Source organism: Telmatherina bonti (genome assembly GCF_933228915.1).
Source record: "Telmatherina bonti genome assembly, chromosome: 18".
Lineage (NCBI taxonomy): Eukaryota > Metazoa > Chordata > Actinopteri > Atheriniformes > Telmatherinidae > Telmatherina > Telmatherina bonti.
In genome coordinates this window covers 28,531,924-28,559,692 of record NC_136616.1, presented here as the reverse complement: position 1 = coordinate 28,559,692, position 27,769 = coordinate 28,531,924, and the positions used below count along the sequence as shown (strand labels likewise).

The following is a 27,769-nucleotide window of genomic DNA, read 5'->3' as shown; positions in this document are numbered from 1 at the left end:
AACTTTTTAGTAAAATTATAATAACAAAAATTTGTCATTTCCCATCGTCTCTGATGTATCTTTTATCTATGTTTATATTGATCTACTCTTGTAAAGTGACCTTGAGAGTCCAGAAAGGTGCCAACAAATAAAATGTACTTTTATTATTATAAAATAACCAAATATTTCCTTATTACCTGACTTTACAGTGTGTAGGACTGCAAGGCAGTCCAGAGTTAAATATGTGCTGCATTGATGCTAAATACACACAAAAAAAAAAAACATTGAAACTTAAAATAAAAAGACAAAAGGTATAAAGTCTACGCTGCCAGTTCTGTTTTTTCTGTGAATATTTGTGTTATAAATTTTCCAATTACTTCCAAGCATTATTTTGCATCAAAGAGTAATGATTGACAACATTATAACGTTGGTTTTTCACAACTATTGGCCATCATTTTTATAAAAACTTATGTTCAATTTACTGGATGTTGCTGTCATTTTGTAGCTTGACTGATAACCGACTGGGTTCTGTATCACATAAAAACATTAAAATCATTATTTAGCTCATGCTGTACGATCATTTTTAATAAACAACAAAGAGCAACATGATTGGAGTTGGTTTTTACCTTAAAAATTAGTTCTACATAATACAAATAATAAACCTACTAAATAATTTTAATGTAAAAACTTAAGAGTGAACAAGACTCTGCAAATAAATAATTTATATTTATTAAGGTTAATTCTTTTAAAAAAAAAAAAAAAATGTGGGCGTCCTTTTATCTAGATGTCATTGTGGTCATGCATGTGATTTTTACATAAACTGTCACTATAATCCATGTTACCTCGATTTGTTCGTGCTGTGACAACTAACTGCAAACTCTGGGAACATTACTGCAGAAATTTCACCTCAATATCAGACTTTCACAGGGAGAAAAAAAGAGAACACATTAAGAGAAGTGAGCTAAACATGTCTTATCTAAATCGTATGAATCTGACTGGCAGAACTATCGCAGACTTCTGCTTCCACTTTGTTACTGATGTTGAGCTGAAATAAATTCAGATCCGAGTCGTTTGAACTTGTTTTGCTTTGCAGAACAGGAACACCAGCACGTTGTTGGGTTTCTTCACATGAACAGCTCACATCAAACTCCTCCTCGGCATATGTTGTTGATCCAGATTACTGTGTGACTTCATGAACTGTCACACACTTCGCTCTTGGACTGATCTTTGAATTTCTCATATATCTATATGATCTTTCTGACTGAATCATTGGAGTCCTCATACTTCACCAACAGTTGAACTTTTGAGAGCATCAATAAGTGTTTTATTCCCACGATGCACTTCCACAAACCTTTCAAATCTCTCTGCTTGTTGCGTTTACATCTGATACAGATCAGACTTTTGTTTTGGATTAATTACTCAGAAAACCATCTTAGAAATGTGCAAGTTTTTAACATTTCCAACATTTACTTCCTTCCCAGCCGAGAGTTTAATAAAAGCTTTAATACCTCTGTCATCGCTGCAGGCTGAACACAATGCGGTGAACAGTAGCTGGTTATTTTAGCTTACTATACAGACTGCAGTACGGGAAATGACTAATAAAGTTCAACTTGTGAAGTTTACTAATGAGCAGATTTTATCTTGCTTATTTATTTTTATTTAGGTCTTAGTGAGGACAGGCTGGAAGTCTGAGCTGCTAAAGAGAAAGTCTGGATGTGTCAACCTTTACAAGCCAAGCAAACAGTCTGCAAAGGACAGTGTTAAAAACACCACACCTCCATCACTGCTTAGTTCTCTGAAAAACAAAAAAGATGAAGCTCAAGGCGTTTCTGCAATCACTTCGCATTCAAACAAAAGTAACAAGTTTGGGAAAAGTGCTTTCAAAGTCATCCTGAAGATGCAAAGCTGAGCTTTTCATCGCACCACTGAAACCAATCCAAACTGGTCTCAGAGTAAAGTCGTATTTAAGTCATAACAACGCATCTGTATCAACGCCGGCGTCCCTTCTACACGTCACCGTTTGGTCACCACACGTCATGCACTGAACTGTGAAGCACTGTTCAGCAGAAGACACACACACACAAACACACTCCGAGTGACACAGCAAGCCATAACAGTCTATTTTGGTTCCTCCTGTGATGGTTCAATACACCAACCCAGCGTGTGCCCTCCGCCACCCTCGCTGCACGCACACGCATGTGTGTGTTCAGTAACTAGATACAGGTAATCAATCTTCTTCCACTTCACAGGCCCAGCAATCTGTTTCCCATTAGTGTGTGCGACTGTGTGTGTTTTAGGTCGTGTGCGTCTACCAAACACACAGCAGAAGCGCCGGACTCGTCCTTCGCTGAACACAGGAGAAAGAAAAACAAGAAGGAGGGAGATGGAAAGAAGAGGGAATGGAAAGAGTGGAGGAGAGAGGGATGACACACTTGGAGGGGTGGAAATGTGATGTGACTGAAAGGGAAAGTGGGGAAAAGACAAACGACTGGGAAGATATGAACAAATGACAAAGACATTTGGAGATGATTCTGGATCAAGTTTCCTCCCTTCCTCTCATTTGTTAAGTTCATTCTTCTGTAGCTCGCTCTTTTCCGTCCCGTTTCCATCCCTCTTCTTCCCCGACCTTTCCGACCCTCCTTCTGAGAACCCGCTTTGATGAAAGAGGATCCAGGAAGGCAGTCTGAGTACTATAATTATGAGTAAGTGGACAGAGGGACCGAGCACAAATGTTCACAGTATTACAAAGGAAATACCATCCATAAAATATCCATGTTACACATGTATCTACCAGGAATGTGCACCTGCACGTCTGATTGGCCAATGCAGCCAGACTGCCGCCTTCACACACATGCAGCAATGTTCTGAAATGAACCAGATTAACACCTAACTCTGAGGAAACTGGGTTTTCTGGTGAACCTAACCCACACAGTAGCTCAGAGCTGTGACGATTCGCTTTAGTCCCAATTCGATTCTGATTTTTTTGGGTGCCAATTCCATTTAAATTGCGATTCTCTATGGGTTGTGGGTGGGTGGGTAGTGGGTGCACACTATGTTGTTGTGTTCTAATACTACCTCATTCTTAACTGAGAGTGCCATTCATATTAATGGGAGAAAAACAAAAATACCATCACTGTGTTTCTGTCTGATGTTCTTTGTTGACCTTCGAAAGTTTCAATAAAAAGGCAATTGCGATTCTCACAATTACTCGATACTTCTGATTTTTGTCGACTAAAAACATTAAAAAGTTTTTGGATTGTTTTTTTCTTGAAATCAAGAAAAGTGACAAACAGTAGCCAGACCATCGTTCTGCAACTATAAAGCCCAAGAAGACAAGAAAAAAGATCAATCAAAGCAATAAAAATGTCCAAAATTTTATAATGGATTATTTTTATTTATTTGATTTTTTAAAAAAAAAAAAAAATCGATTTTTTTCACAAAAAAAAAAAAATCGATTTTAAAATTATGAAGCAAAAAATCCCAGTATTTGATTTTTTTGATTAGATTTTCCCACCCCGAGCAGGTCCTATTCACAGTCAGTAGTATTCACACAGATTTTAGCAGCATCAGGTTGCCAAGTAATCACATTACATCCCATCAGAGTTTTATGGCTTCTTCTTACATGCTGCAGCTTCAGCTCGTCTGAAGTACCATTGTATAAAAGTCTTCTACTACACATTGCTACTTCTTAACAGTATTTCGATAACATAAAATAGTGTTTTGGTGTTGCTTTTGCATATCAAGTGGTGTGTTACTGCTAGATATTTAGGGAACACTGATGCTGGACTACATGAGAAAAGCTGGGGAAAATAAAAACGTCCTTTAGAGGCAATGAAAAAACTTGGATAGAAATACACTTAAAGCTGGGTGATTGGAATTAACTATAACTTGGTACGATCAAGTGCAACTAAGGCCAACGTATTGGGAAAACAGCTGATCAATGTTAGAGATGCCAGCAGGGAAAAGGGCTGGTTGCTCATGCAGGTGTCAGACTGACCAAGAGGGAAATCACTGGATCCTCCAGTCACATTTTTCCCCTTTTCTTTTTCAGAGCCAGAAAACAGAAAACGTGTTGGGAGACGTAACCTTCCAGTTGATCGGCTGCATCTCTGTTGGCTTTAGGATTGTATGTGGAAAGTAAATGCGAGTTGCTTTAGAAATCGCACAGTGGGGACAAAACCAGAAGTGCTATAGAAACAAAGACATATTGGTGGTAGTTTTATGATTGCATCAACAAGCTTTCATTTGTAACCATGGTGCCAGAGATTCCCATTCCTTATTGATGGACGCACCAATAGAGTCAAAACAAAACCAAGACAATTGGTCTTCCATTTGTTTAAAAGCAGAAAAACAAAGTCATGCAACGCACAACAATAAAACAACATTTCAGGCCTCGTGTGGACTTAAAGTCTGGACATCAACAAGCCACGTGAAGTCACGTTTTTTTTTTTTTTTAACCCTGAATCCAAACCACATTTGGACTGGCGATTGCAAACCAATCAGATTCCACTTCTATACTCCTGCTTCTAATCTCTTAAATCCTCCTATTTTTCATCTTCCTTCTGCTTTTTCTTTCCCTATCGCTGTTTCACTCTATGATGCTTCCTTCTCTTCTTTCTTCCCTCACTTCCCTCTCTTCTCCTCCTCCTCCTCTATGGGTATGTGGCAGCAGACAATAGTTCCATTGTAAACCTTGTACTCTCCTTCTTTTTCACCTCTTCCTCCTCTCCCCCCCACATCTATTTATTTTCACATCCATAGTTTGGGGGGGGGGTGAGCTATAACCCCGTCTGGGTACAGAGAGTTGGAGCTAATTTGGACCAGAGCACACCAGAGAGACACACTGTCTGAGAGAAAGTGTGGGGGACAAAGGAAAGGAAGGGATTCATTCATACATGCACACACACACACACACACACACACATGCAGTCATGAGGCTTTAGACTGTGTGTGTGTTCCTTCAGCTCAACATTTGATACAACATAATCCCAGTATCGGTATCAGGTCTGCTGGACTGCTGGGGTTTCCATAATCTCCCTTGTAATTAGTGGTCAGCGCAGTTAGCGGTTAGCTTCTTCAGTGACTGCAAGTGGATTTTCTACACCAGTGATTCTTAAACTGTGGCCCAGCAGCCCCCCACCTAAGGGTTAATGAGGGGCTGTTAATGTGCACGTGATTCAGTGGGACTGTTAGTGCTGCATATGGGGGCATTTAGAAACCATTCCTTTCTAAAGTGTCTTTATATTTCACAATCATAGCTTCAGTTTCTCTGCATGGCCTCATCCTGAGTAAAAACTTTAGCTGGTGTTACGTGATGGTGTTGAAGAGTCCTCACTCCAATACAGGTAATAAAATAGGTGTCCATCTTTGGGACTAAAGGGGTCACAACACCCAGTTTTGTTCCTCTTAATCATCCAGTGATCTGCTTCAACTGAGCTTGTCTGGATTCCAGCATGGAGACCTTTAAAGCTACAGAAACAGCATCACTCTGAACAGTGATGCTCTAGTGACATCTAGAGGAAGGCTGCAGATTCCCATCAAACACCAAATATGCACACACTTGGAGATACATGTTTGGAATAATCAGATAATTTCTCTCAGATTTCCTGACACAGTCGGCAAAAGAGATTTTGCAGTCTGGAAGAATCCAGTGATGCGATACTTCACAGGATTAGTAATACCCAGAGATGTCAGCAGTAAATGCAGCCAGACAGAATACACACACAGGAATCTGACTTCTGCACTGAAACCAGCTGGAGGTGAACACACCCAGAGAGCTGGGCGGCTGCAGGAGGCAACATCTCTGGTCTCCAAGTCACAGCTTGCACAATGGAGAAGCTCCTCACATCCACAGATAAGCCTGAGCTCATTCTCACCCATGTCAGGTACTGATTTATTAAGATTTTAGATGTGATTAATTACTTTCATGTAGATAGATGTAGATGACAAACATGTTTGATTAAAAACAGAAGTATTATTATTATTATTATTATTATTATTATTATAACTAGGAGTGGGAAAATCAAATAAAAAAATCGAAAATCTGGATTTTTTTTTGCTTCACAATTTTAAAATCGATTTTTAACAAAAAAAACTTTTTTTATTTATTTGAAAAAAAAAACTTTTTCAAATAAATAATTTTTTAAATATTCATTGATTTTATTTATCTTTTTACTCATTGTCTTGGGCATTATAGCAGCAGAATGATGGTCTGGCAACTGTGCTGTTTTTTTCTGATTGAAATCAAGTAAAATGACGAGGGGAAAAAAAAAAGATTTAAATATTTTTTTTTTTTGTTTTTTTATCTACAAAAATCAGCAATATCAAAGGATAGTAAGAATCACAATTTAAATCGAATCGGCACCCAAAAGGATTCGAAATCGAATCGAGATAAAAGCATATCGTCACAGCCCTAATTATAATTTACTTCCATCACAGCGATCTAACAGCTTCTAAAGTTCCTGACAAGGTTTTTTCCCATACTCCTCTTCCTTTAGGACAGGGGTGTCCAACTCCAGGCCTCGAGGGCCACAATCCTGCAGGTTTTCCATGTATCCCTGCTCCATCACACCAGACTCAAATAAATCTGTCAATGTGCAGAGCTTTTTTGGCTGTTTGATCCAGGTGTGTTGGAACGCGGATACATTGAAACCCTGCAGGACAGCAGATTGACTTTGGACACACCTGCTTTAGGATCTACAGACTTACCATCTTTCTGGTCTCGAGGTCTTTTCACTGGTCTACCTTTATTCTGGGCAGCATCTCTGATAACTTTGGACAGATTTGTCTCTTCTTACAAAGCTGTTTTCTTTCAGATGTGCGACAAATAGACTTGATGTTGAATTAAAACAAAATAAAAACAGTGCACTTCTGACATGTTGCTTGATTGTGAGGATGCTGCTCTTCATAATGAATGGTTCTCCTTTTTTACTCGACCAATTTCACATCTGTGTCCCATTAACTCCGGTTCTGGATTTTATGCCCCAAAGCTTCCCTGTTAGTCCATATGAACCCAAACATGTCTTAAACCACATCTTATCATCCTGTCTGTCGTTTCCAGTCAGAAACAAACATTTTCTTCTTTTATTTTAAAGTGAGTATGGATGATTTAGACTTAGCTGTACTATCTATAACTAAACTAGTTGATGGTTAAGCCTATAATATATCCATAAACTATCTTCATTTAGCAGTATAGAAACAAAGTATCATTTCTCCACCAGTTAACATGATTAACTAACCAACTCATATAGTTTACACTTACTGAGTGGCTACATCTGGTCTCACCCATTTAAAGGTGTGGGAATCCTCTGTAGCTTTTGCTTCATGCGCCTAAGAAGGAAAATATGCTCATTTTTTCATCATTTCTTATTTTTGACAGAATATTCTATGATTAAGACATAATGAAGATGTTAAGACTGAAAGATACAGAAGATCATTCCTGCCAGCAGTCATCAGCCTCCAGAACAAGACCTCCTCAAGTTAATTATCTACTACAATGTTGAATTTCCCTTTGGGGATTAAGTATTTTTTCATTTCATTCAATATGACAGTGATATAAATATGTCAAGACAAAGAGAAGCCACTTTGCAAGATTATCTGCTTTGGATTCAATTCTCAACTAAAATAAGGTTTATGTTACATATGTGGTGCAAACATCCAAAATCCAGAGATTAATTTCCAGCTTCCATTTCTACCACAGAAGCCAGGAGCTGGACAGATCCAAGTGACATACCGAGTAAACAAGCGCTGACTATCAAGATACTTGAGCTGATTTAATTTACGTAATCTACCTGGCAATTTAACAGAACCAAGAATTAAATCATTTTTTTTTTCCTTAAATAAATAAATAAATGATTGAATGAATGAATAAATAAATAAATAAATAAATCAGGGCAACAAGTTGTGAGTATTGTTGTTTGAAACATGCCTTTAAAAGACTGATGGTCCTGAAGTTCTAAACACCACAACAGAAAGACAACATCTCTTTCCAAGACATTAATTCCATTTTTGGCCTAAAATGTGTTCATTTCTGCTCCTTAGTGGAAATTAGAACCAGCTCAGTGTGGTTTTACTTTCCCTGGTTGTGAAAAACAAATTAAAATGATTTCAAATGTAGTAGTAAAGCAAAGGTCAACAAAGGAACTCACTATAACGCTACGATTCACTCAGTTTCATTTCCAATTCAACACATATTACCAAAAAAGGTGTTTTTATAAAGCGTACAGAATAACAGAATGTGGATCCATTTTTCACTCACCATCCACTCATCTATCATCAGCTGTCCCCTCTTTTTTACCCACCCCCAACACAACTCTTCCAAAATGAAAAGTCACACAAATGCACAATAGGCCTCACTTAAATCTACTTAAAAGATTTTAGCAAGTGGCTGCAAATTAATACAGAGATCAGTTAAAGGAGTCTGAAGACTTTCTGAAACCCCCTATGTGTCACCTGATCTGAATCCCATAGAATATCTTTCAGCGTCTGTTGAAGGAAGGAAAAAACCACCGGGGAAAAAAAAAATTCAATATCTACAGTAACTCTTCTAGATCGAGCAGAACAAAAACCAAATATATATATATGTAAATATAAAGCATAGAGAGTTACATAGAGAATAAGTACCATATAATATGTGTGCATGTATTTTTGCTGACCTGTTTGATGGCAGTCTCTCCTATTTTGTCCGAGTGTTTCCGAATGCTCTCCAGGAAGTCCCTCAGCTGTGACATGGCTGTGTCCCTGATCTGTATCCGAAGTTTCGGGATGTTTTCTGCCATGATGGAGCAGAACCGGTACTGCCCTGCCCTGGGAAGACATGTCTGTTCCAGCTGCTCCAATGTCCGCAACGCAGGGTAGTACCTGCAGTAAGACAGAACAAAACTCAAGTTTATCTTTTTATTTGCTCAACTTGTTAAATGATGTGAGGAAACACTAACAACACACAGTAGTAACACAACATCCTCTGTGTGACTGAACTACACACATCTACATGCACTCACACACAACGAAATGAACACACTCACACCACAAGAATACTTAATACAACCTCTTCCATAACATTTCACTCCACAGCATCTCAAGACACTTTCCTCTTGTAGACTCTGCTGACTGACCTCTCTCTGCTCTCTGAAAGCAGCAGCCGCATGACGAGGAGGAGAAGAAAAACACAAACGGCTAATTTATGACCCAGCAGACTGATCTACAGGTCAGCAGGGAGAAAAAAAGATGCAGAGGGGATGTTTGTGTTCCCGTTTGCAGTGTTATGGCACCATCTTGTGATTAGAAGAGGAATAGAAAGAAATATGCTTCAGAATCCACAGTTTACCTCCAGAAATATCAGACTAATTCTTTTACTTTGTTCCTCACCGTTTAGTTACAATATATCTTAAATTACAGGATTTTTTTCAGATCCCTTTACCTCTGTTGTTGGTTAAATCATGGAAAAAGAGAAGAATTTTGTTTTACGCTGCAAGCAGTAGGAGTTTATCACTGCGCAAACACAAATCCTGTGAATGCTCCGGGTTCTTTCAAACAGTTTGATACACGACTGATCAAACTGTTTAATCAAACACGAATAATCCCAAGGATGCTTTTATACTGTTTCAATCACTAACATGATTAGTCCAAAGAATCACAGTTCAGGGCCAGTTTTACCTTCTCCATGGATCACATTTGTCTCCTTCTCACTACAAACCTGAGTCTTATTGGGATCGGGGTAATTAATCGACAAATGATGAATTGATTGTTAATAATTTCATTGGTGAAATTACTTCTTAATCAATAAAACAAATTAATCTTCAGAATGGTGTTGAAGCTGCATGTGAGAGCATATTTTTCAGTGTAACCGATAAATGAATCCCATTTAACAACCACACCAATTGTTCATCTTGTAATAAGGATCTAAATGAGGAAACTTTTTTCCTACTTTTGCAGCATTTTAACACCGTCTATAAATACCTATTTTTAATATAAAGAGAGTTTTATCAAAAATCGATCAATAATTCCTCTGATGATTGATTTGCATTTGTTTTGATTTTTTTAAAGACGGCGAGTGTGTTAAGTTTGAAACACAATGACTGTGTTTTAGTTGATACATACTTCTGTATGTGTTTCATGGTTATCACATGTGTGCTATTATTGTGAAGGGAAAGGCAGTCTTGTTGCTTTATTCTGGAGGGGAACGAAAGTGGGGGGAGAGGTTTAGTTGAGGTTTTGTGGGGAACATGGCCGACAGTGAATAAAATCAACACTGAACTTCAAAAGTGAGTTGTTTGTTTTTCAGATTAACACAGTTTAATCGAATGCCCACCTACAGTCTTTATGCCATCTGTGTGAATTGTTAAAGCTGCTGCTTTATAAATAATGAGTGCTTGTCAAAATGCTAACCATTAGTAAATTACAAGAGACGTTCAAAAGCGCAGGTTTTCTAAGCTTTGGCTGATTTTAAAGTAGTAAATAATATTTACATATTGAACTTTAAAGACACACTACAGAACTTTTGCCATTTTCCCACCACATGTTCCTTGTTTACGGATAATTCAGCTTCCATCTTGCATCCTACCTGACCTGTTTGCTCTCCCCAACCAGCAGAAGATGATCTAATGATGACTCTTGTTTTGTCTCTTCTCTAGATTTTAATCTCCTTGTGTTTCTTTGCTGACTCAGTCATGTTTTGTGTTAAAAACATCCAGTTCCTTATTTTACAGTGAAGCAAAACGTCACACCCCGGATGTAAAATTTGTATAGTGTCGGTTTCTCAGCCTCGCGACGCTGCTGGGAAGCAGCATCACTAGAAATGCACATAATAGATGTCACTGTGTTTTTAACAAGTCAGGTATGTGGCATTTTACGGTCAAATAATAACATAATGTGTCTTTAAAGAGGTGCTACTTTCACTTCATGTCGCTGTTAAAACTCCATCCTTAAGTCTTCTTCCTGAGATCAGTCAAGCAACATGTTGCACTGGTCAAGTGCTTCACAAACAACAACGATCTTTTCAACTGGTCTCTGCTGTAAACCAGCAAAGTTGCTGCTGCTGCATTGGTTTAGATGGCCAAGCGCAACATAGTCAGTCAGAGATTGGTAGCAAAATTAAGCACAGTAAAACATTAAACACAGAAACTAAATGAATGAAAGTACTCAGTGACATACCTTTTGGTCCTCATTTGCTCCTGAAGTCTACTGTACATCTCCAGAACTAAAACCAGGAGAAAGAAAAACAATTGTTTGAGAAAATAATGACACTACCGAAGATCACAGCCTGACTCACAGAAGCAAAGTCTGTGAATGTGTAAATGACCGTGGTGCACCACCACACTTAAAAGATGTCATGCCTTTAAAATGATGTTTTTTTCTTTTCAGATGTTACAAACAGACTGTATATAAAAGATGGATGGAGTCTCCGTGACGTCATCCATAGGTTTCTGAAGAGCTAAACTGAAGCTCGGTGGGCGGTTCCTACCATCGCCATCTTGGCAGGGGCATACGTGTCGTCTCGCAACAAACAAATATGGGCAAAGAGGTGGAGCTGAGAGAGGAGCTATGTGCGTCATGGTGGATGATTGACATCGACCAAATCAGAGATGCCTGTAGCTATTTATATTGTATGAGTGGAGGCACATAAACATGAAGTCTCAACTTTAGAGAAAATCCTGAGGACTGAGAAAAAGGTGCCTAAGCGATAATAAGTTTAACAAATTTTCTTCTTAAGCCTGTGAAAGCAACACTAATGTCAATGTTAACAACAAAGCATTAGAGACCTTAACATTTAAAGTGAACGACTGAAAGTTTCGTTTTCAAGTGGTGTTTCAGACTACGTTCAAGTTACGTGTTGATAAACAGAACAATGTCAGGTAGTTTTCTGTAATGACTCATTGTTGCATAATAATAAACTCTCAGTCAAGTATAGCAAAATGTCTCTTAGGGTACATTCACATCAGCCTTTTTCATTCAAATCCAAGTCTGTTTGCTGAGAAAAGTCCGCTTCATTTGGGAAAATGTGGATACGTCAAACGAATTCTGATTCAGATCAAAGAAGCAGACTCCGCCTACAAACACATGTCTCAGTCTGCTTCAAGCGGATCATATTTCGGACCACAAAAAAGTCCCTTCCTGCATTTGCTGTAGTGTTGCATTGTGGGTAAATACATAGCAATTGTGTTAACAGTCCTCTGCCTCGTCTGTTGTTCACACCGTGTCCACTATTGCAGTGTATTTCTGCAGTATACTTGCATAAGACACAATTTAAAAAAACAAAACAGCGATAGTTTTGTGTTCCATGCTTTTCTCGCAAAGTGCAGTGCCACCTTTGGTGAGAATGGAGATATATTATTCTAATGGTTTGGCTCATTTGATCAAAGTGCAGCTTGAACGTGATCTCGGTCCGCATGGATACACCTCCCTACAACTACGCCGAGTCTCCAATCAGACCGAGTCTAGTAGACTATCCTGATGTGAATGCACCTTCAACTTCCAAAACCCCTCATTTTTTAACGGGGAGGTAAAGAAAGACCCGAGGAACAGGCTGCAGGGTGAACATCTAGCTGTATACATACCACTCAGCATCAATGATCAACTCTCCCGACATTAAAGCATTAGAGTATTAGTGTCAAACAGCAGTCCTCGAGGGCCGGTACCCGGCACATCCTTGTTGTTTCCCTCTGCAAACACAGCTGATTCAAATCAAATGGCTCCAGCAGCTTCTTGTCAAACTATTTATGGATTTCAGTCAGGTATGTTGGAGCATGGAGACAACAAAAACCTGCAGGATACCGGGTCCGGGAGGACTGGAGTTTGACACTTGCGCCTTAGAGTTCTTGCTCTTTTTCCACAAATCAAGAAAAATCCAGTAATCTCAGTTTAAGTGCTGTGAGAACTTGTTTTCCTCCAATGGAGGAAACCACGAGAGTAAATGCTGCCATGAAAGATTTGGAGCAGAGCTACTGATCCAAGTTAGATGTCTTTAAACAGAGTTTTGTGTTACCTGGAAGGCAATGGGTTAGTTTGTCTATGGTTGTAGCAATGTTCCTCTGCTGTACTCGGCACTGTTGCAGCTCCTCCATCGCACCGATGAGCTGTGAAGATTAGTAAGAGACGCAGATAAGACCATCAACAGTAAATTAGTTTCCTCACGTACAAATAAGTCTGGATTGGACCAAATATTAAATGAATCTGTCAGCTTACCTCTTTACCATCATCTTGAAGACGCCTGTTGGTTTCTATCACCTGACACTGAGCAAAAACAAAAATAAGAAAGTTTAATGAATAACCATCATGCTGAGCTTAAAACATCAATCTCTTTCAACCAGTCTGCTATCCTTCTGCACTCCTGCCATTTCCTAGTTACCTTCAGCTTCTGTGCCTCCCCTCGTACTTTGAGCAGCTCCGTGATGGAGTCGACAAACCCCTGGAAGTGATGGTTACACATCTTCTCAATCTCTCTGTCATGGTTCCTGATCCGTATGTCGAGCTTTTCCATGAACAGGCCATGTTCCTGACCATCATACACCGACCTGGAGTGAGAGAAAACCCACCACTTTTATTCATCCCTTTATTTGATGCTCAGTTTTACCTTTTGAACAAATAGATCCATCAATGGTGTTGGGTTCCATAATTGAAACAAAAATTTCCAGCTTTAATTGTTTTCTATTATTTATTCCTTGAATGTCACCGAATTGACAGCCTGCCACTAAAATTGGCAAAAATGAAATTTTTTTTTTTACTTTAATATCAATACTGGTGAGTACTTCTCAACATGCCGTGTAACGCATAAAGCTGAGCAAAGATGAAAATGTTTTTAGTCTTTTCCTGTTAAGAAACTCACTTTAAACATTTAAAATTTAAATTGATATTTTCGGGGGAAAAAATTATCTTTTATAAGTAATCCATTATCATTTTTTTTGTCATTTTTTACTTTTGTTATTGATTTTTTTTTACTTGTCTTCTTGGGCATTATAGATTGAAATTAAGAAAAATGACGAGCAAAACAAGTTTTGTAAAGGTTGCAATCTAAATTGAATCCGCCTGAATCATTTTTCAGTTCTTTCTAGCTTATAGAAGAATGAAGTTACTTGGGAAATTATCACCTTTTGTGACTTAAGTGTAATGATTATGAATCGAAAATCTGTTTGAATTGAGAATCGATTCAGAATCAAATAGTCACCCTAAAAAAGTGCGAGTTGTTGTTAGATTCACATCCCTACTATGCATACATCCCTCATCAGCACCAGGGTAGCACCAGAAATTGCAGACTGGTCTGTGGGAAACAGTGGTTGTTTGATTTGTTTCAGTAAATACCAGAAATTTATTAAGTCTGAACTGCATGATCAGAGATATATTGAAAAAAAGGGTGACGATAAATGAAATGCTAATTACATCAAAGAGCATTTTACTATGAGTTCTGATCCATTTACACACCCACCGCTGGGAGCTGCTGTCATTATTGACTACAGTGCCTTCCAGTTCACTGACTAGCTGAAGGGCATGTCAATAGTAAGTGCTGCGAAGGGAGAAATGAGCCACACTAGACTTAGCTGTTATACACATGTATGGAACTGCACAAAGCTTGTCCTTTGCTTTACACAATGTTTTTTAAAAAGTGACAATGAAGTATGTATATCTTTAAAAGGCAACTGTGTGGATAAAAAAGCCATTAATCTGACTAGATGGTTAAGTAAGCAGGACTGGAGGGAATATTTTCATACAGTCGTCCTCAAATATATACATACCCTCCCATTAAAGAAAAAAACTGTTGCCTATTAAATAAGCTGAAATAGACTAAACTAATCAAGATTTTATAAAAAACATTTTCCAATTCTGCTTTAATCATTTAAAACAGCAAACAAATATGATAAAATACTATATGTTAAATCACTCTGTTAAAAAGGTTCTTTGATGTTTCTGCACCTCTCGACGGGTATTTTGTCCCACTGTCCATCAGAAAAGAGCAACAATTTGTCCAGGACCAACCTTTTTGTTTTGTTATTTTTTCTTCAACTCAAATGAGAAAAAAAAAAAAAAAAGTCTTACATCACTAAATTATAATTTATAAATTTTTGGTTATTGTTCCTTTTTTTTTTAGTTTGCTCTCTGAGTGAATGTTGAAAATTTAGCTTCTTTAATGAAAGGCTATGAATATATTCATAGACTGACTGCGAATCTTTTACTGGTTTATAATACCAAATGTTTTCTGTAGGACAACGGGTTTTACTACACATATGAGGATACAAAAGTGGACTAAATGTGACTGGGGAAAAATGTGGCAAAAGTATTAAATGTGTGGAGAAAAATCAACTCAATATCATTATGCAACTGTGCATGATTTGTAAACCATATACGCAGTTTTGTCAAACTCATTTATCTTTATGTTACTTTTTACCAAACAAAAACAATGCAGTGTTGTAGGTTGCGTGGCCAGAGTGGCTAACAGATGGCAGTCAGCCGACGTCCTCCAACAAGTTGAGACTTTATTGTGCAATGGTGCATGTTGTCTTAAAATACATAGAAACCCACAATGGAAAATTAGCATTACACACATTACATTTTACCCACTAAACATAACTGAAATCGAATAAGCCTAAAGTAATCTAACATGCACCCTGCTACATCAATATTGGCTCTCGCGGACAAACAAAATGCCCGCCTTAAATACCCTCACACCTGAATCCCAACATGGCCGCCCCCAGCATCTTTCAGGTACGCGCGCTAAATAATGTCTTAGTCATTCTTTCCCCGCTGCCACAGATAACTCTCCAAACTGTTTCCCCATCCCCAAACATCTGGTACAATACATATCCTATAAAAGACAAACCAATTCCTGTAACACAATACAACTCCCCCCCTTCCCATACTTGGTACCATCCAGTGACATCACCAGTTGGGTAAAACCCTCTAAATGCAGGACATGAGCAGCTCTTCCTCCTTTTGGTCCTAAAACATAAGTAAATCAAGAATACTAACATTTCATTAACACAGCAAAGAGAATATTAAACCAAATTATTTCTATTGGTTATTTATTTTAACTTTGCTCAAACACAAAACACAAACAAACCCGGAATAGGTGGTGTCTGCTGACCACTGAGAGGATAAAGAAGAGTATCAGTAACTCAAATACAAAATGGTTAGCTGTTTTTGTGTTAGGTAACAGTGACAAGTGGTGGCACCTTACCCACTTTGTAACATGCAGACAAACACTTGAATGAAAAGAAGAGGAAATCCCTCATTAAAGCTGCCCCATGAATCATTTATTAACAAACATAAAATAAAATGAAACTAAAGCAGTGTTGCAGGCCAACATGCCACAGAGATTCCTGGAAAACCTCAAACCTCTCTAGCCGTCATTTATTGATCTGTGCATGAAGTCACAAACCTTTCTGAAGCAAAATTCTTACATTTTTATGTTAAAAGTAAAACATATCAGTGTGTCAATCAGTCTTTGTGAAGTTTGTAATTTATGCATGTAAAATTTTCTTTTTGTTCAAAAAAGCTTGATATGTGTGTGTGTGTAAATTCACATTTGCATGAATCCAAAGTTATGCAGGAAGTGGTTTACACAATTCAATAATCATGTCACACACAGAATAATACTGAATGAATGTTCTTTCCATAACAATCCCTCTATGTAAAGGGAATCCCAGCTTTTCCTGTGTTCTTTCCCTTTCTTTACACACTCCACACACAAACACACACTTGCGTTCAGCCAGGAATCCCCTCCCCCTTCCTCCTTCTGACCAGGAAATGCCCAACTTGTACAATAGAGAACAGGTCTGACGCCACTGAGGGCTTTATTTAGACACAAATACAGGAGGCCACACAGTGTGGTGACTTGTGACAAATTCAAAGGAACACTAAATGCTGCACATCTACAGTAAGACTAAGAACAGCAGAACACATGCTGTACAATACAAACCTTGATAAAGCCACAAATTTTCACACTCTAAATGATTGAATCATTTAATTTGCATTTTTTTTTCATGTAAATATGTGGGATTATAGCCACTGGCTGATTTCCACGTTTAGATACTAGGCATGTACTTAAAAGCTATAAAATACAACAACATAAGACATGGACAACATATAAACACTGTTGCATAATACTGGGACAGAACATAAGACATGGAAAATCTGTCCCCCACTTTGAGGTAATTACTGATAATTTTTAACAGCAAACTGGGGTTTATCGCTGCACACATTGTTTTATTATTTGATGGGAAACATCATCACTTCATTCTTTTGTAAAATCTGAAATCATTGCCAAGCTTCAGCTTCAAAACCCTGCTGGTGCCTCCCTGCTACAGAGCCAGGAGGTTCCTGTACGGCGACGAGAGGAGGATCCGTTCCTTTTATTTGCTTTTTTGGATGTCTGTTTCTTATGCTGCAAAGAAATACAAAGAACTAAATATAATCAGAGCAGAGGTCCCAAATCTGGATGTAAGGGGTCTTTTCTGACTTTAGATGTGTAAATTTCAATAATTCTGCATTCACTACATGTGTACATGGTTGTGCAAGATCGGTAAACATCCTATCAGTGAGTCAAAATCAAGAAAACGTCCTCCTTGTATTGACTGAGATATTAATGTGACAGGTATTATCTTCTGCTTAGTACGCATTAGCCGCTGCATTAGTGGTGCAGGAGGTAGAGCTGAAGGAGTAAACAAGTGCAGACAGTAAATGTCTGGAAGGAAAGACTGCTGGCACAAAGAGAAGACTGCTCTTGGTTATGACATCATGGTAAACAGCTGCATGTGTGTTTGTCATCCATCCACGTTACATTTTGCTGATTGCAAGACAGCTGCCTAAGAGGATCTTAACCGACTTTAGAGATTGCCTAAGCCTGATGTGAACGATTGCCTGTGTCTGTGTGTGAACTAGTGCAAGTTGATGACTCAGCTAAGTGTGTATTTGTGTCTTACCAAGCATGTGGTAATTTACTGTCTTTTCTCTCTAGATGTGAAGAGAATTGACACAGCTGTAAATATTGTCCACAATGTGAAACCCATCCATGAACTCGGCATATTGAATGTTTTCCAACACATTCAGGCAGAGGAAGGTGTGTAGTGTATTGAATTACTTCAGGGTGAATTTATTTTTAATGTTGTACAAATATTCCTGAAAATCAATTTATGTTCCTGTAGCAATTAATCAAAGTAATTTTGTTCATCATGCATATTATCAGAGCAAACCCCATGTTAAAAAGGCCAACTTCACAGCAGAAATAAACATGTTTACAGCCTGGTACAAAGAAAAAAAAAAAAAAAAAAAACAACTAGAAAAGCACTCAGAGCGTAAACCTTCACCATGGGCCACAGTTCTAAAAAGTTCCTGGATCCAAACCAAAATGAACAAAGTTGGCTCCCTGTTTTAATTTTATATATATATATATATATATATATATATATATATATATATATATATATATATGCTGTCATACAATCCATGCCAATCATACCACAGGATTAAATCTAAACAGTATCTAAACAGTTAATACGTAATTTTATTCTTTAGCAGGAACCCATTAAGAAAAAAAAGTCAGTAAAAAAAAAAAAAAAAGTCAGTTTTTTAAGAAAAAACCTAAACTGTGCCACTTTCTGCCCATTGAACTTAAAAATGGTCACATTATTTAAAATAATAAAATTTTGTTTGTATAATTTAAAACAGAATATTGTAGCCCAGTCAGAGTTGTCATAGTTGCACACTAAGTGATGTCAGTATTTTCCTTGTTAAATTTATATTATATATATATATATATATATATATATATATACACACACACACACACACACACACACACACATATATACATATAAATATATATACGTACATACATATACACACATATACATACACACATATACATATATAAGTGTGTGCGTGTGTAATAAATTAATATATAGTGAGCTTCATAGCATAATTACCTAAATCATTTAGCAAAATTGTGAAATCTGCCTGATTCTGCTCCCCTGACACTGCTGATTTATTGGGCTTGGTCATTTCAGAACATTTCACAATCACAAAAAACTGAACTGCATGCATACTTTTCCTGTGAAGTAACCAATGGTAAATTATAGTTGTGCGTGTGTATATATATATATATATATATATATATATATATATATATATATATATATATATATATATATATATATATATATATATATATTTTATTGCAATGGTTACCATCAGAATAATGTACACTCTGTGGTCACATTGTCCTGACCAGCTGCTATTAAAGAGTCTGGTGAACAACTGCCAGTAAGTTGGAAGTGAGCTTTTCCATGCCCATACAGTAGAAAACCACAAACTGAGCACATGCATAAATGTTCCCCATCATTAATGGCTAAATCTGACAACACTCACCAGCTGCACACTGTTAAAACGCAGGGTGAAGTTCTGTAAGCACAAATACACATTTACACACACAACCACACAGGCAGGCAGCTTTAAGTTGGTGACGAGGCCTCTCAGTTGCAGGAACCAGACTAAAAATCAACTGATAAGATTAACCAAAGTAAAACACAGCACACCTAGCTAAGACACACAAAGATAAGAGAAGCTTGTGGCATTCAGGTTACAACAGCTGGGATCAGATCAGGCAGGGCTTGTTCATGTCCTTACACTTGTTCACTGTTTCACAGCTGAATCTGCGTACAGCTCTACAGCCAAACAGCAAGACCAGGCTGGAAACTGCTCCCTTGTGGATTCATACATCACCACATCTTCCTGATTTGTAAACAGCAGCTGCATTTCATCACCGTTTTGCTTTTATAATAAAAACTGTTATTCAAATGACCTCATCTCTGTTTGTGCATGCAGTAATGTAAACGTACTTCCCACAACAATGACTGATGACGGACTCCCAATAAATATGACACTAATATTCCTGAAAGGGAAAGAACACGTTAAACAGGAACATTCATAGAAATGTGCGCAACTGGGCTGCACATTCAAGTTTGTAAACCAATACTGCAGCATCCATGGTGTGATGCATGTACAATGAAATGCTACTAACTACTTCTCAAATGACAAAGGAACAACTTTAAAGTGGTTTGTTTTGTCCAGGCGCCATTCAGAGACAGCAGTAGTGATGACATGAAACACTACCTCAGACTAGACTTTTCAGTAGCAGCACAGAAAGGGACAGTTTCTGAGAAACATCTCTTAAAACATGGAGAGAGGCTGACGAGAAGCAACCAGAAGCCAGTGGTTGACCTTTACTTCCAGATGTGTTTGGACTCACTGTGGATAACAATGCTGGATGGAGCAAAGACAATTTGTCTGACAATCCAGACTGTTATTAGTTATCATTAGCAAGAATCTGTGCAAACAAATACAGGAAATGCCACACACTAAGTCCATCACCTGAAACAATATAACAGAGAACAAAAGTTGCAGTCCGAGTGTGTTTCCACTGAAAGACCTGAGGTCTAATCAGTAAGAACGGAGAGCAACTTAATGATCTGAACTGTGCTTTTCTAAAGGTTTAGTAGCCTTTAGCATGAAACTCGTTCATCTATAGCCTAATCTTCAGCTTCATACATAAGTTTTTAATGGCTCTTTTTCAGAAATAGGGCTGCCAATGGTTGATATATAATGCAGATTTTTATAGACTGTTTGGGATTGTTTTTCCCTCCAACAGCTCAATAAGGGATGAATTTCTTAACTTGTAAATGTATTTAACTGTGATGAAGGCAATTTGTACATGTAAAAAATGTTCTAAAATATGCATATAAAAATCTTTCTCACAGAACTGAAACAAACAATAACTGCACATTTCAAAAAGTACCATTTTTTTAAAACTATTTTGTTTAAAGACAATACAAACAATACAAAAACTCAAATCAATCAACATCTGTGTGTAACATATAGCCGACAGGTTTATCTCTGGGTGCAATGATTCATATACTTCTCCCATTAAAGCTTGATCTAATGTGAACCATGTAAAAATGCTGCCAATTTTTATGAAAAAGTTCAATTTTACCAAAAACTTGAATGTATCTTTTTAGCTGCAACAGATGTGGATAAAAAAAAAGGAGGTTTTAGTGAATAAAATCTATGACGCCATGCTGCTGTCCTTTCTGCTCTTTTGCTTTCTCAATAATCCCACACACTTAGTTTTCACATTTACTTCACAACTTTCACAACTGCACAGTGACCTAAATATTATTTATTGATACATATCTTTCTGTCTCTTGGTAAATACATAAATACATTTAATAGGTGTCTGCTGGTGGAGATTGCTGTAAACCAAAGTTTTGCTGTTATGCACTTTATAATGACAATAAAGCTTCCATGTCATTATAGAAAACAGAACAACATGCATGTACTAAAGGTAAACAGTGGTAGAAAACAGTTCATATTGTGCTTAGTTAATATGCTAAATAGTTCAACTTAAACTAGGAGTGTCTGTGCATGTCTTGTTTTATTTAAGCTAAACCTGCTCATGTAGGTTTTTTTTTTTATATATATATACATTTATGGTTTAATAAATATTTAATCACTTTACTATTTATTCATATAAATTCTGTCAACTCATGATAAAAATAATCACAAAGCATTTAACAGTAATCTTTGTGAAAGTGAATACATGCATATTATTCAATTAATCATATTTAGCCTAAAGGAATATGATATCAAAACAGTCTCTGACTGCAATATGTGGGGGGGGGGGGGGGGGGGGGGGGGTGTACCAAATCACCTTTGTCCATATTTTTATGTATTCACATAATTACATAAATACATAATTACAGGAATTACTTTTTTTTTTCTTTTTTTTTTTTTTTACCATTGATTAAACAATTTAGTTGCATTTCCTATTTTGGCATTTGCCGACTAATAATGTTTACACAGTTAATTTATACATCGATGTTTCCGAATCCAAATCCCTTCCATGTTATTGATGCAACCCTGTGCATTTCAGTTACATACAATAAATTTCCCTGAGGGAACCTCCCAAAGTGTTCATAAAGTTTTCTACAGTCTGAATATATTCCAATTTACATGTCACTCAGGCTGCAGTTACATGAGGTTTTTTTTTAATTTGGAATCAACTTATTTTCCTACGAGTTTACATGAAAATAATAACTCCGATAAACGTTTACATGAAACACGTCTTCACTTAATTCCTCTTTAGAGCGGCGGGTTGGGAAGGGTTTTGATTGGACAGAGGGTGCACGTGACGTACGATGTATACCGAAAATAAACAAAGTTGGCTCCCTGCTTCTCGTCTTTTCAGTCAAAACTTGTAAAAACTACATAATAAGTACCAGTTTCGCCGCTATTTTTACTATAATTTTGAAGTAGCAGCTCAACACGAGCATACTACTTCACTTTTTGCAGCGACTGAGAAGAAAAAGAAAGATAGACCACCAAACATGGGAGGTAAAACAACACACGTCATCGGGACAGGACAAGGTAACGAGCATGCTCAGAACGACCGGAATTAACTTAGAGCGGAATTAAGGAGGAATTAAATAGATCGGAATCAAAATGTGAATAAACCAGCCACTAACATCGGAATCAAGTTTAATTCCGAATAAAAATTGGCATTAGGAATTAAGTGTTTACATGGTCATTTTTCATCAAATTAAAGCAGAACTTTTATCCGGAATTAAACAGGAAATAAAACTCTCATGTAAACGTAGTAAGTGTGTATTCTGACTAATGGTTCATGCCCACATTATCTCCCCTCGGCACAGCTGTAATATTTAGAGGGAGGTGGCCAACTGAAGCGTCTTACTGCTGCAACATTTTATCCTGAGTTTTCTGCTGTCAAAGAGGAATTCCCCAGCTAGTATCAACCTGCTCACTTTTGCAAATAAGTCATGGAGAAGACGTCAACAGATTCACCACATTTAAAGAAAAGGCTGCAAAAGAATCACATAAGTCCTGTTATTTTATTTTAAATGATTATAAAACGCAGACAGAAGTAAAACAAGGCTACAGCTAACTAAAATTTTTAACACCAGTTAATATGCTTATCATTTTATTGATTCATCCTTTAAAAAGAAATGCCAGAAAGCATATATACTTTTTGAAGCTTAAAGAAAAATCTGAAACATTCATTATATTTTCTCACTGTACAAAGTTTCTTTTATCTTAATGATTGGTTCCTTCATACGAGAAAATATTTACGTAAGTCGGCAATGTGAGAAATCTCTGGTCCTTCAACCAACATTCAGAGCAGAGACACCCAACTAGCTGCAACTTGTTGTGACGACTCACTCCAAGCATTTATCAGCTACCAATGAAAGGTCGACGCAGCATGTGTCTGTTCAGAACAGCAGTCGAAGTATTTTCTAAGGACGGGGAGCCCTTATCAACCGAGGTCGGGGTCACAGACAACATGTCTGCAGCAGACAGTACAAACACAGGCCACTTCCTCAGTAGAAAGTAGTTCCTTTGAAAACTGTACACATCTTTGTTCTGTAAATGTGAACTCACCACAGTAACTGTGGCTGTTTATGAACAAAGAAGTTGCAGTTAAATTCTCCTTATTCTAAAGAGATTAATTAAATATTTCTATTTTACTTATAAATCAGTGATATTCCTGTTGGACGTAAATACATATAAAAACTCCCGCTGACTTGCCTGAATAACAGCGACCAGGTTAATAAAAGTTACATACAGAAGACCGCAATGGACCATCAGAAGATGTAAATAATAAATGAATCTTCTCTCTTCCCAGTGTAGACACAATATGATGCTGAATGGTGCTGGGGATAATGGCAAATAAAGAGGTAGCATGCAAAAACTGATTGTAATATTAGTATGAACTGGTGATGATGCAATATAGTATTTTTCTATACAAAAAGCCGATGCTATTCAGGCTGTTACACACACTGCAGAAACAGAGACCACAGTTCTTGTTTTTGCACCTCTTTAAAAGAGTTAACGGCTGGAAACAACTGTAGTGAAAACAACTGGATACATTTGTAAGTGACCGCCGATACAAGCAACATTTCTTAGTGATAAGATAAAAAAAACAAAAATACAGAAAACTCAGGGCTTATTGAGGTAATGTGCCACAATATGTTGTAATTTGGTTTGTTGATCTACTTTAAGAAGCTGTTGTTCCTCCACTGCAAGCACCAAATAACGTGTGACTCTCTACAACAGCTCTAACAACTATTCAATGTTGTTCCAAGTCCAAAGTTGCCCACCATCAACACCCCCTGATGACAACAAAACACCCAATACCAGCAGAGTACAGCATCCAACCCAGCTAATAAAATTTAGTACCAGCCAATGACAGTCTGGTAAATATTTGACAGTGTAACACATCATCTCATCTAAAAAAAAAAAATTAATTTGCCACTGTGTTTATTTACATCACTATGAATGCACAAAACAGGTCTGAGGTGGATCAGATGAACTGCTAAGAGATGCAAGTTCAACACACACACACACACACACACAGATACAGTATTTATTAGGACTGTGACAATATGCTTTTGCCCCCATTAGATTTGATTTCGATTATATGGGGGCCAATTCGATTTAAATTGTGATTCTCACAATTATTCGATATTGCTGAATTTTGTGGATTAATAACAAAAAATGATTCTTTTTTTTTTTTTTTTTTGCTTGTCATTTTTCTTGATTTCAATGAGGAAAAAACATCACAGCAGCCAGACCATCATTTTGCTGCTATAATGCCTAAGAAGACAAGTAAAAAGGTCAATAAAAACAGTAAAAATGACCAAATTTAATAATGGATAACTTTTTATTTTAAAAAAAAAAAAAAAAAAAATTTAACAAAAAAAAAAAAATCTATTTTAAAATTGTCAAGCAAAACAATATTCAATTTTTCGATTCGATTTTCCCACCCCTAGTATTTATCCTGCAGAGACAAACACATTGTGCTAAAATCAAGTTAGTGGTGACAATGCTGACAGGTTGCATATCTCTGCATACTGCATAAAACTTTCAAACATCTTGCAGAAGACGACATTTTTACAAGCCTCTAAAAGGGACCTGCCGTAGCTGACTGTGCTTAACAGCAAGACATCAGACCAGGTTGGACATGGTGCCTGAGCTGCTGTAGCTGGGTGTGAGCACACCCAGCTAAGACAATCTCAGCCCCTGTGAGCTGCAGTTTTGCTAATTTTACATTTCTCCGTTTTAACACACCTCACATAAATCAATGAGTCACTGAGCAGAATTTGACAAAGCTGTTTGATCCACGTAATTTCAACCGGCTGGGTTAGAGCAGGGTAACATCTTAAACTTGCAGGACTGATGGTCTCGAGGACCTGAGCTGCCTGGCCCTTAAGCTTGTTACATCCTCCACAAGAAGCAAGAACCTTTTCTTGTTCCTGAGGACCCGTGAAGAAAATGACGTCATTTTGTTCTTACGGACGCGATTGAAGACGTTTCTTGACACATCGGGCTGGCAGAGCTTTTTTCTTGCAGGGCTCCGAGAAGTATCGTGTGATTGGTCGGACATTTGAGGTGGGCGTCGTTAACACGAAGAAAGGATGAAGCGGAGTTGCTGCTTCAGTGTTTTTGTTGTTGCAGGTAAAACCGATTGTTTTGATAAAACAGCTGATTGAGGAGGTGAGAAAGTACCAACATTTTTACAAAATGTGGCATTAAAACACACAGACCCAGCCGCATGCACAACCCACCCTGCCATGGACGTAGCTGCTCGTTACAAATGAAAGTAGAAAAACACTCGGAGAGCGGAAACATCCGCCAAGCACAATGTTAAATAAGCCTTTAAAAAATTCCTGAATCCAAACGGTGATCCGGATCACCACCTAAATTTAATCAGTTCTTTTTTACATTTCCAATAACTCCTGAAAATTTCATGAAAATCCGTCCATAACTTTTTTAGTTATCTTGAACACAAAGAAGACAGACGCCGGTAAAAACATAACCTCCTTGGCGGAGGTAACAACCGGGTTCACTGCACATAAAAGCAGACATCGCCCCCTGCAGTGACCCCTCCCCGCTATAGACGTGCTTCTCGTGGAGGACAAATGAACCTGACGAAAAATAATTTTTTTTTTTTTTTTTTTTTACCTTCTGTTCTTGCAGCCTTGAGAACAAGAACACAGTTTCTGCTTCTCGTGGAGTCTGAGTAACAAGCTTTAGCTTTTAGCAGGTAAGTCACTTTAAAAACAGCTGCTTTGTCTCAACTACGATCAGACAGCGTTAATTTACTTACTGTCATAATTTCCCCCTTGCAACATCTATTTTTATCATATCCTGTTTTTCCACTTAACCAACATAATATAAATAATTCTCTAATCTAAGATCAAGGCGAATCTAAAGCGACGCCTGCTGAGTCACAATATAAACTGCTTCATGATTTGACATGGGCCGATGAATTAGGGGATGGAAATCTTTTGGCACATTACAATTGAATTACAATACAGATCGTTGTGGAGAAATTATAAAGGTACTTAATGATGTATCTTTTTTTTCCTGTATGACTACTTTACAACTGCTACCTACCAAGCAGATGTGTTAAACGTGGTTTTCATATCTGTCTGGAAAAACAACAAAGAAGAAAACTGGTTTGTCTATTGGCTAATGCAGCTTGTTTCCCTCACAGCAGAACTAAATTTGGAGATGCATCAAACTCTGGCAGTCTTGGGTTGATCACACTTTTACCAGAATCAATCGTACATGTCTGACCCAAGCCATTTGTCCTGGGCAAACCCACCTGTTGGTCTATAAACACACATATTTTAGATACATTTACCCACAATGCCCTTTGCATTGTAGTTCACTTCTTGTATTTGGTTCACACAAAGCAAACACAGAGCTATGTTAGGGCACATTTACATCAGCCTTTCTTGTTTAAATCCTAGTCTGTTTGTTCAGAAAGTCTGCTTCGTTTAGGGAAATGTGAATACACCAAATAAATTCTGATTCAGATTAAAGAAGCGGACTCGGTCGGCCTACAAACACAGGTCTCTGTCTGTGTCAAGCGGACCAAATACAGAAAGCGGACTACAAAAAAAAAAAAAAAAAAATCACCTCCTGCATTTGGCGAAGTGTTGCACTGAGGGTAATAATCCCGTAAAGAGTCCTCTGCCTCGTCTGTTGTTCATACTGCATCCATTGTTACAGTGTATTTCTGCAGTATACTTGCGTAAGTCACAATAAAAAAAAACAAAAAACGATGGTTTTGTGATTCATGTTTAACAGCAACAGACTTTTCTTCTTCACACGAGTCTCGTCCTCTCTTTTGCTAAATACTAGCGTAGAACCACCTTTGGTGGGAATGCTGTTATATCATGGTAAAGGTTTGGCTCATTTGACCAAAGTGCAGCGTGAGCGCAATCTCGGTTCACATGGAATCACTATCCTGGAAGTGAATGGATGCGGACTATCCTGATGCTTAGTAACCAGACCAGAGTTTGCATGTTTTATCTACATCAGAGATTGTTTATGCATTCACACCTCCCCAAACAAAGTGCACATTTTAAGCAAACAAAGCCACCCACAGAAACAACAGTACTTCCACACACTTCTTTTTAATGCAGAGGATGCCGATCAGATTTCATCATGTTATCTATGTATATGCTGTTATGTAGGCGCTGCACTTAACAGTTTAAAAATGTATATAACTACTTCCTGCATTTGGTTTTCTTGAAGCAAACAGAGAACTAAACTTTTAGGTGGACCAGATTTTGTTTCTCTGATTCGTCTAAAAGTTCGGTTGCACATTTACATCTCCAACAAACCAGACTCTTAATCAAACTAGGATTCAAATCACTCAGGGTGGTGTGAATTCACACCAGTTCATATCTGCTCTGTTTTATTTTCCATCCTTGACACAAAA

General features: G+C 37.6%; 1 protein-coding gene across 3 annotated transcripts in view; it reads right to left on the bottom strand.

Annotated features, from left to right (window-relative positions):
• Nucleotides 1–27,769, bottom strand: part of exoc6b (exocyst complex component 6B) — a gene marked incomplete at its 5' end in the record, with an annotated part of 120,297 nt that overhangs the window by 89,931 nt on the left and 2,597 nt on the right. For all 3 annotated transcript variants that reach the window (XM_079257615.1, XM_079257613.1, XM_079257614.1), the window contains 5 exons: nt 8,634–8,838; nt 11,131–11,176; nt 12,962–13,052; nt 13,162–13,209; nt 13,325–13,490. In XM_079257615.1, the coding sequence (XP_079113741.1) occupies nt 8,634–8,838; nt 11,131–11,176; nt 12,962–13,052; nt 13,162–13,209; nt 13,325–13,490 (556 nt within the window). The remainder of the gene's footprint in view (nt 1–8,633; nt 8,839–11,130; nt 11,177–12,961; nt 13,053–13,161; nt 13,210–13,324; nt 13,491–27,769) is intronic.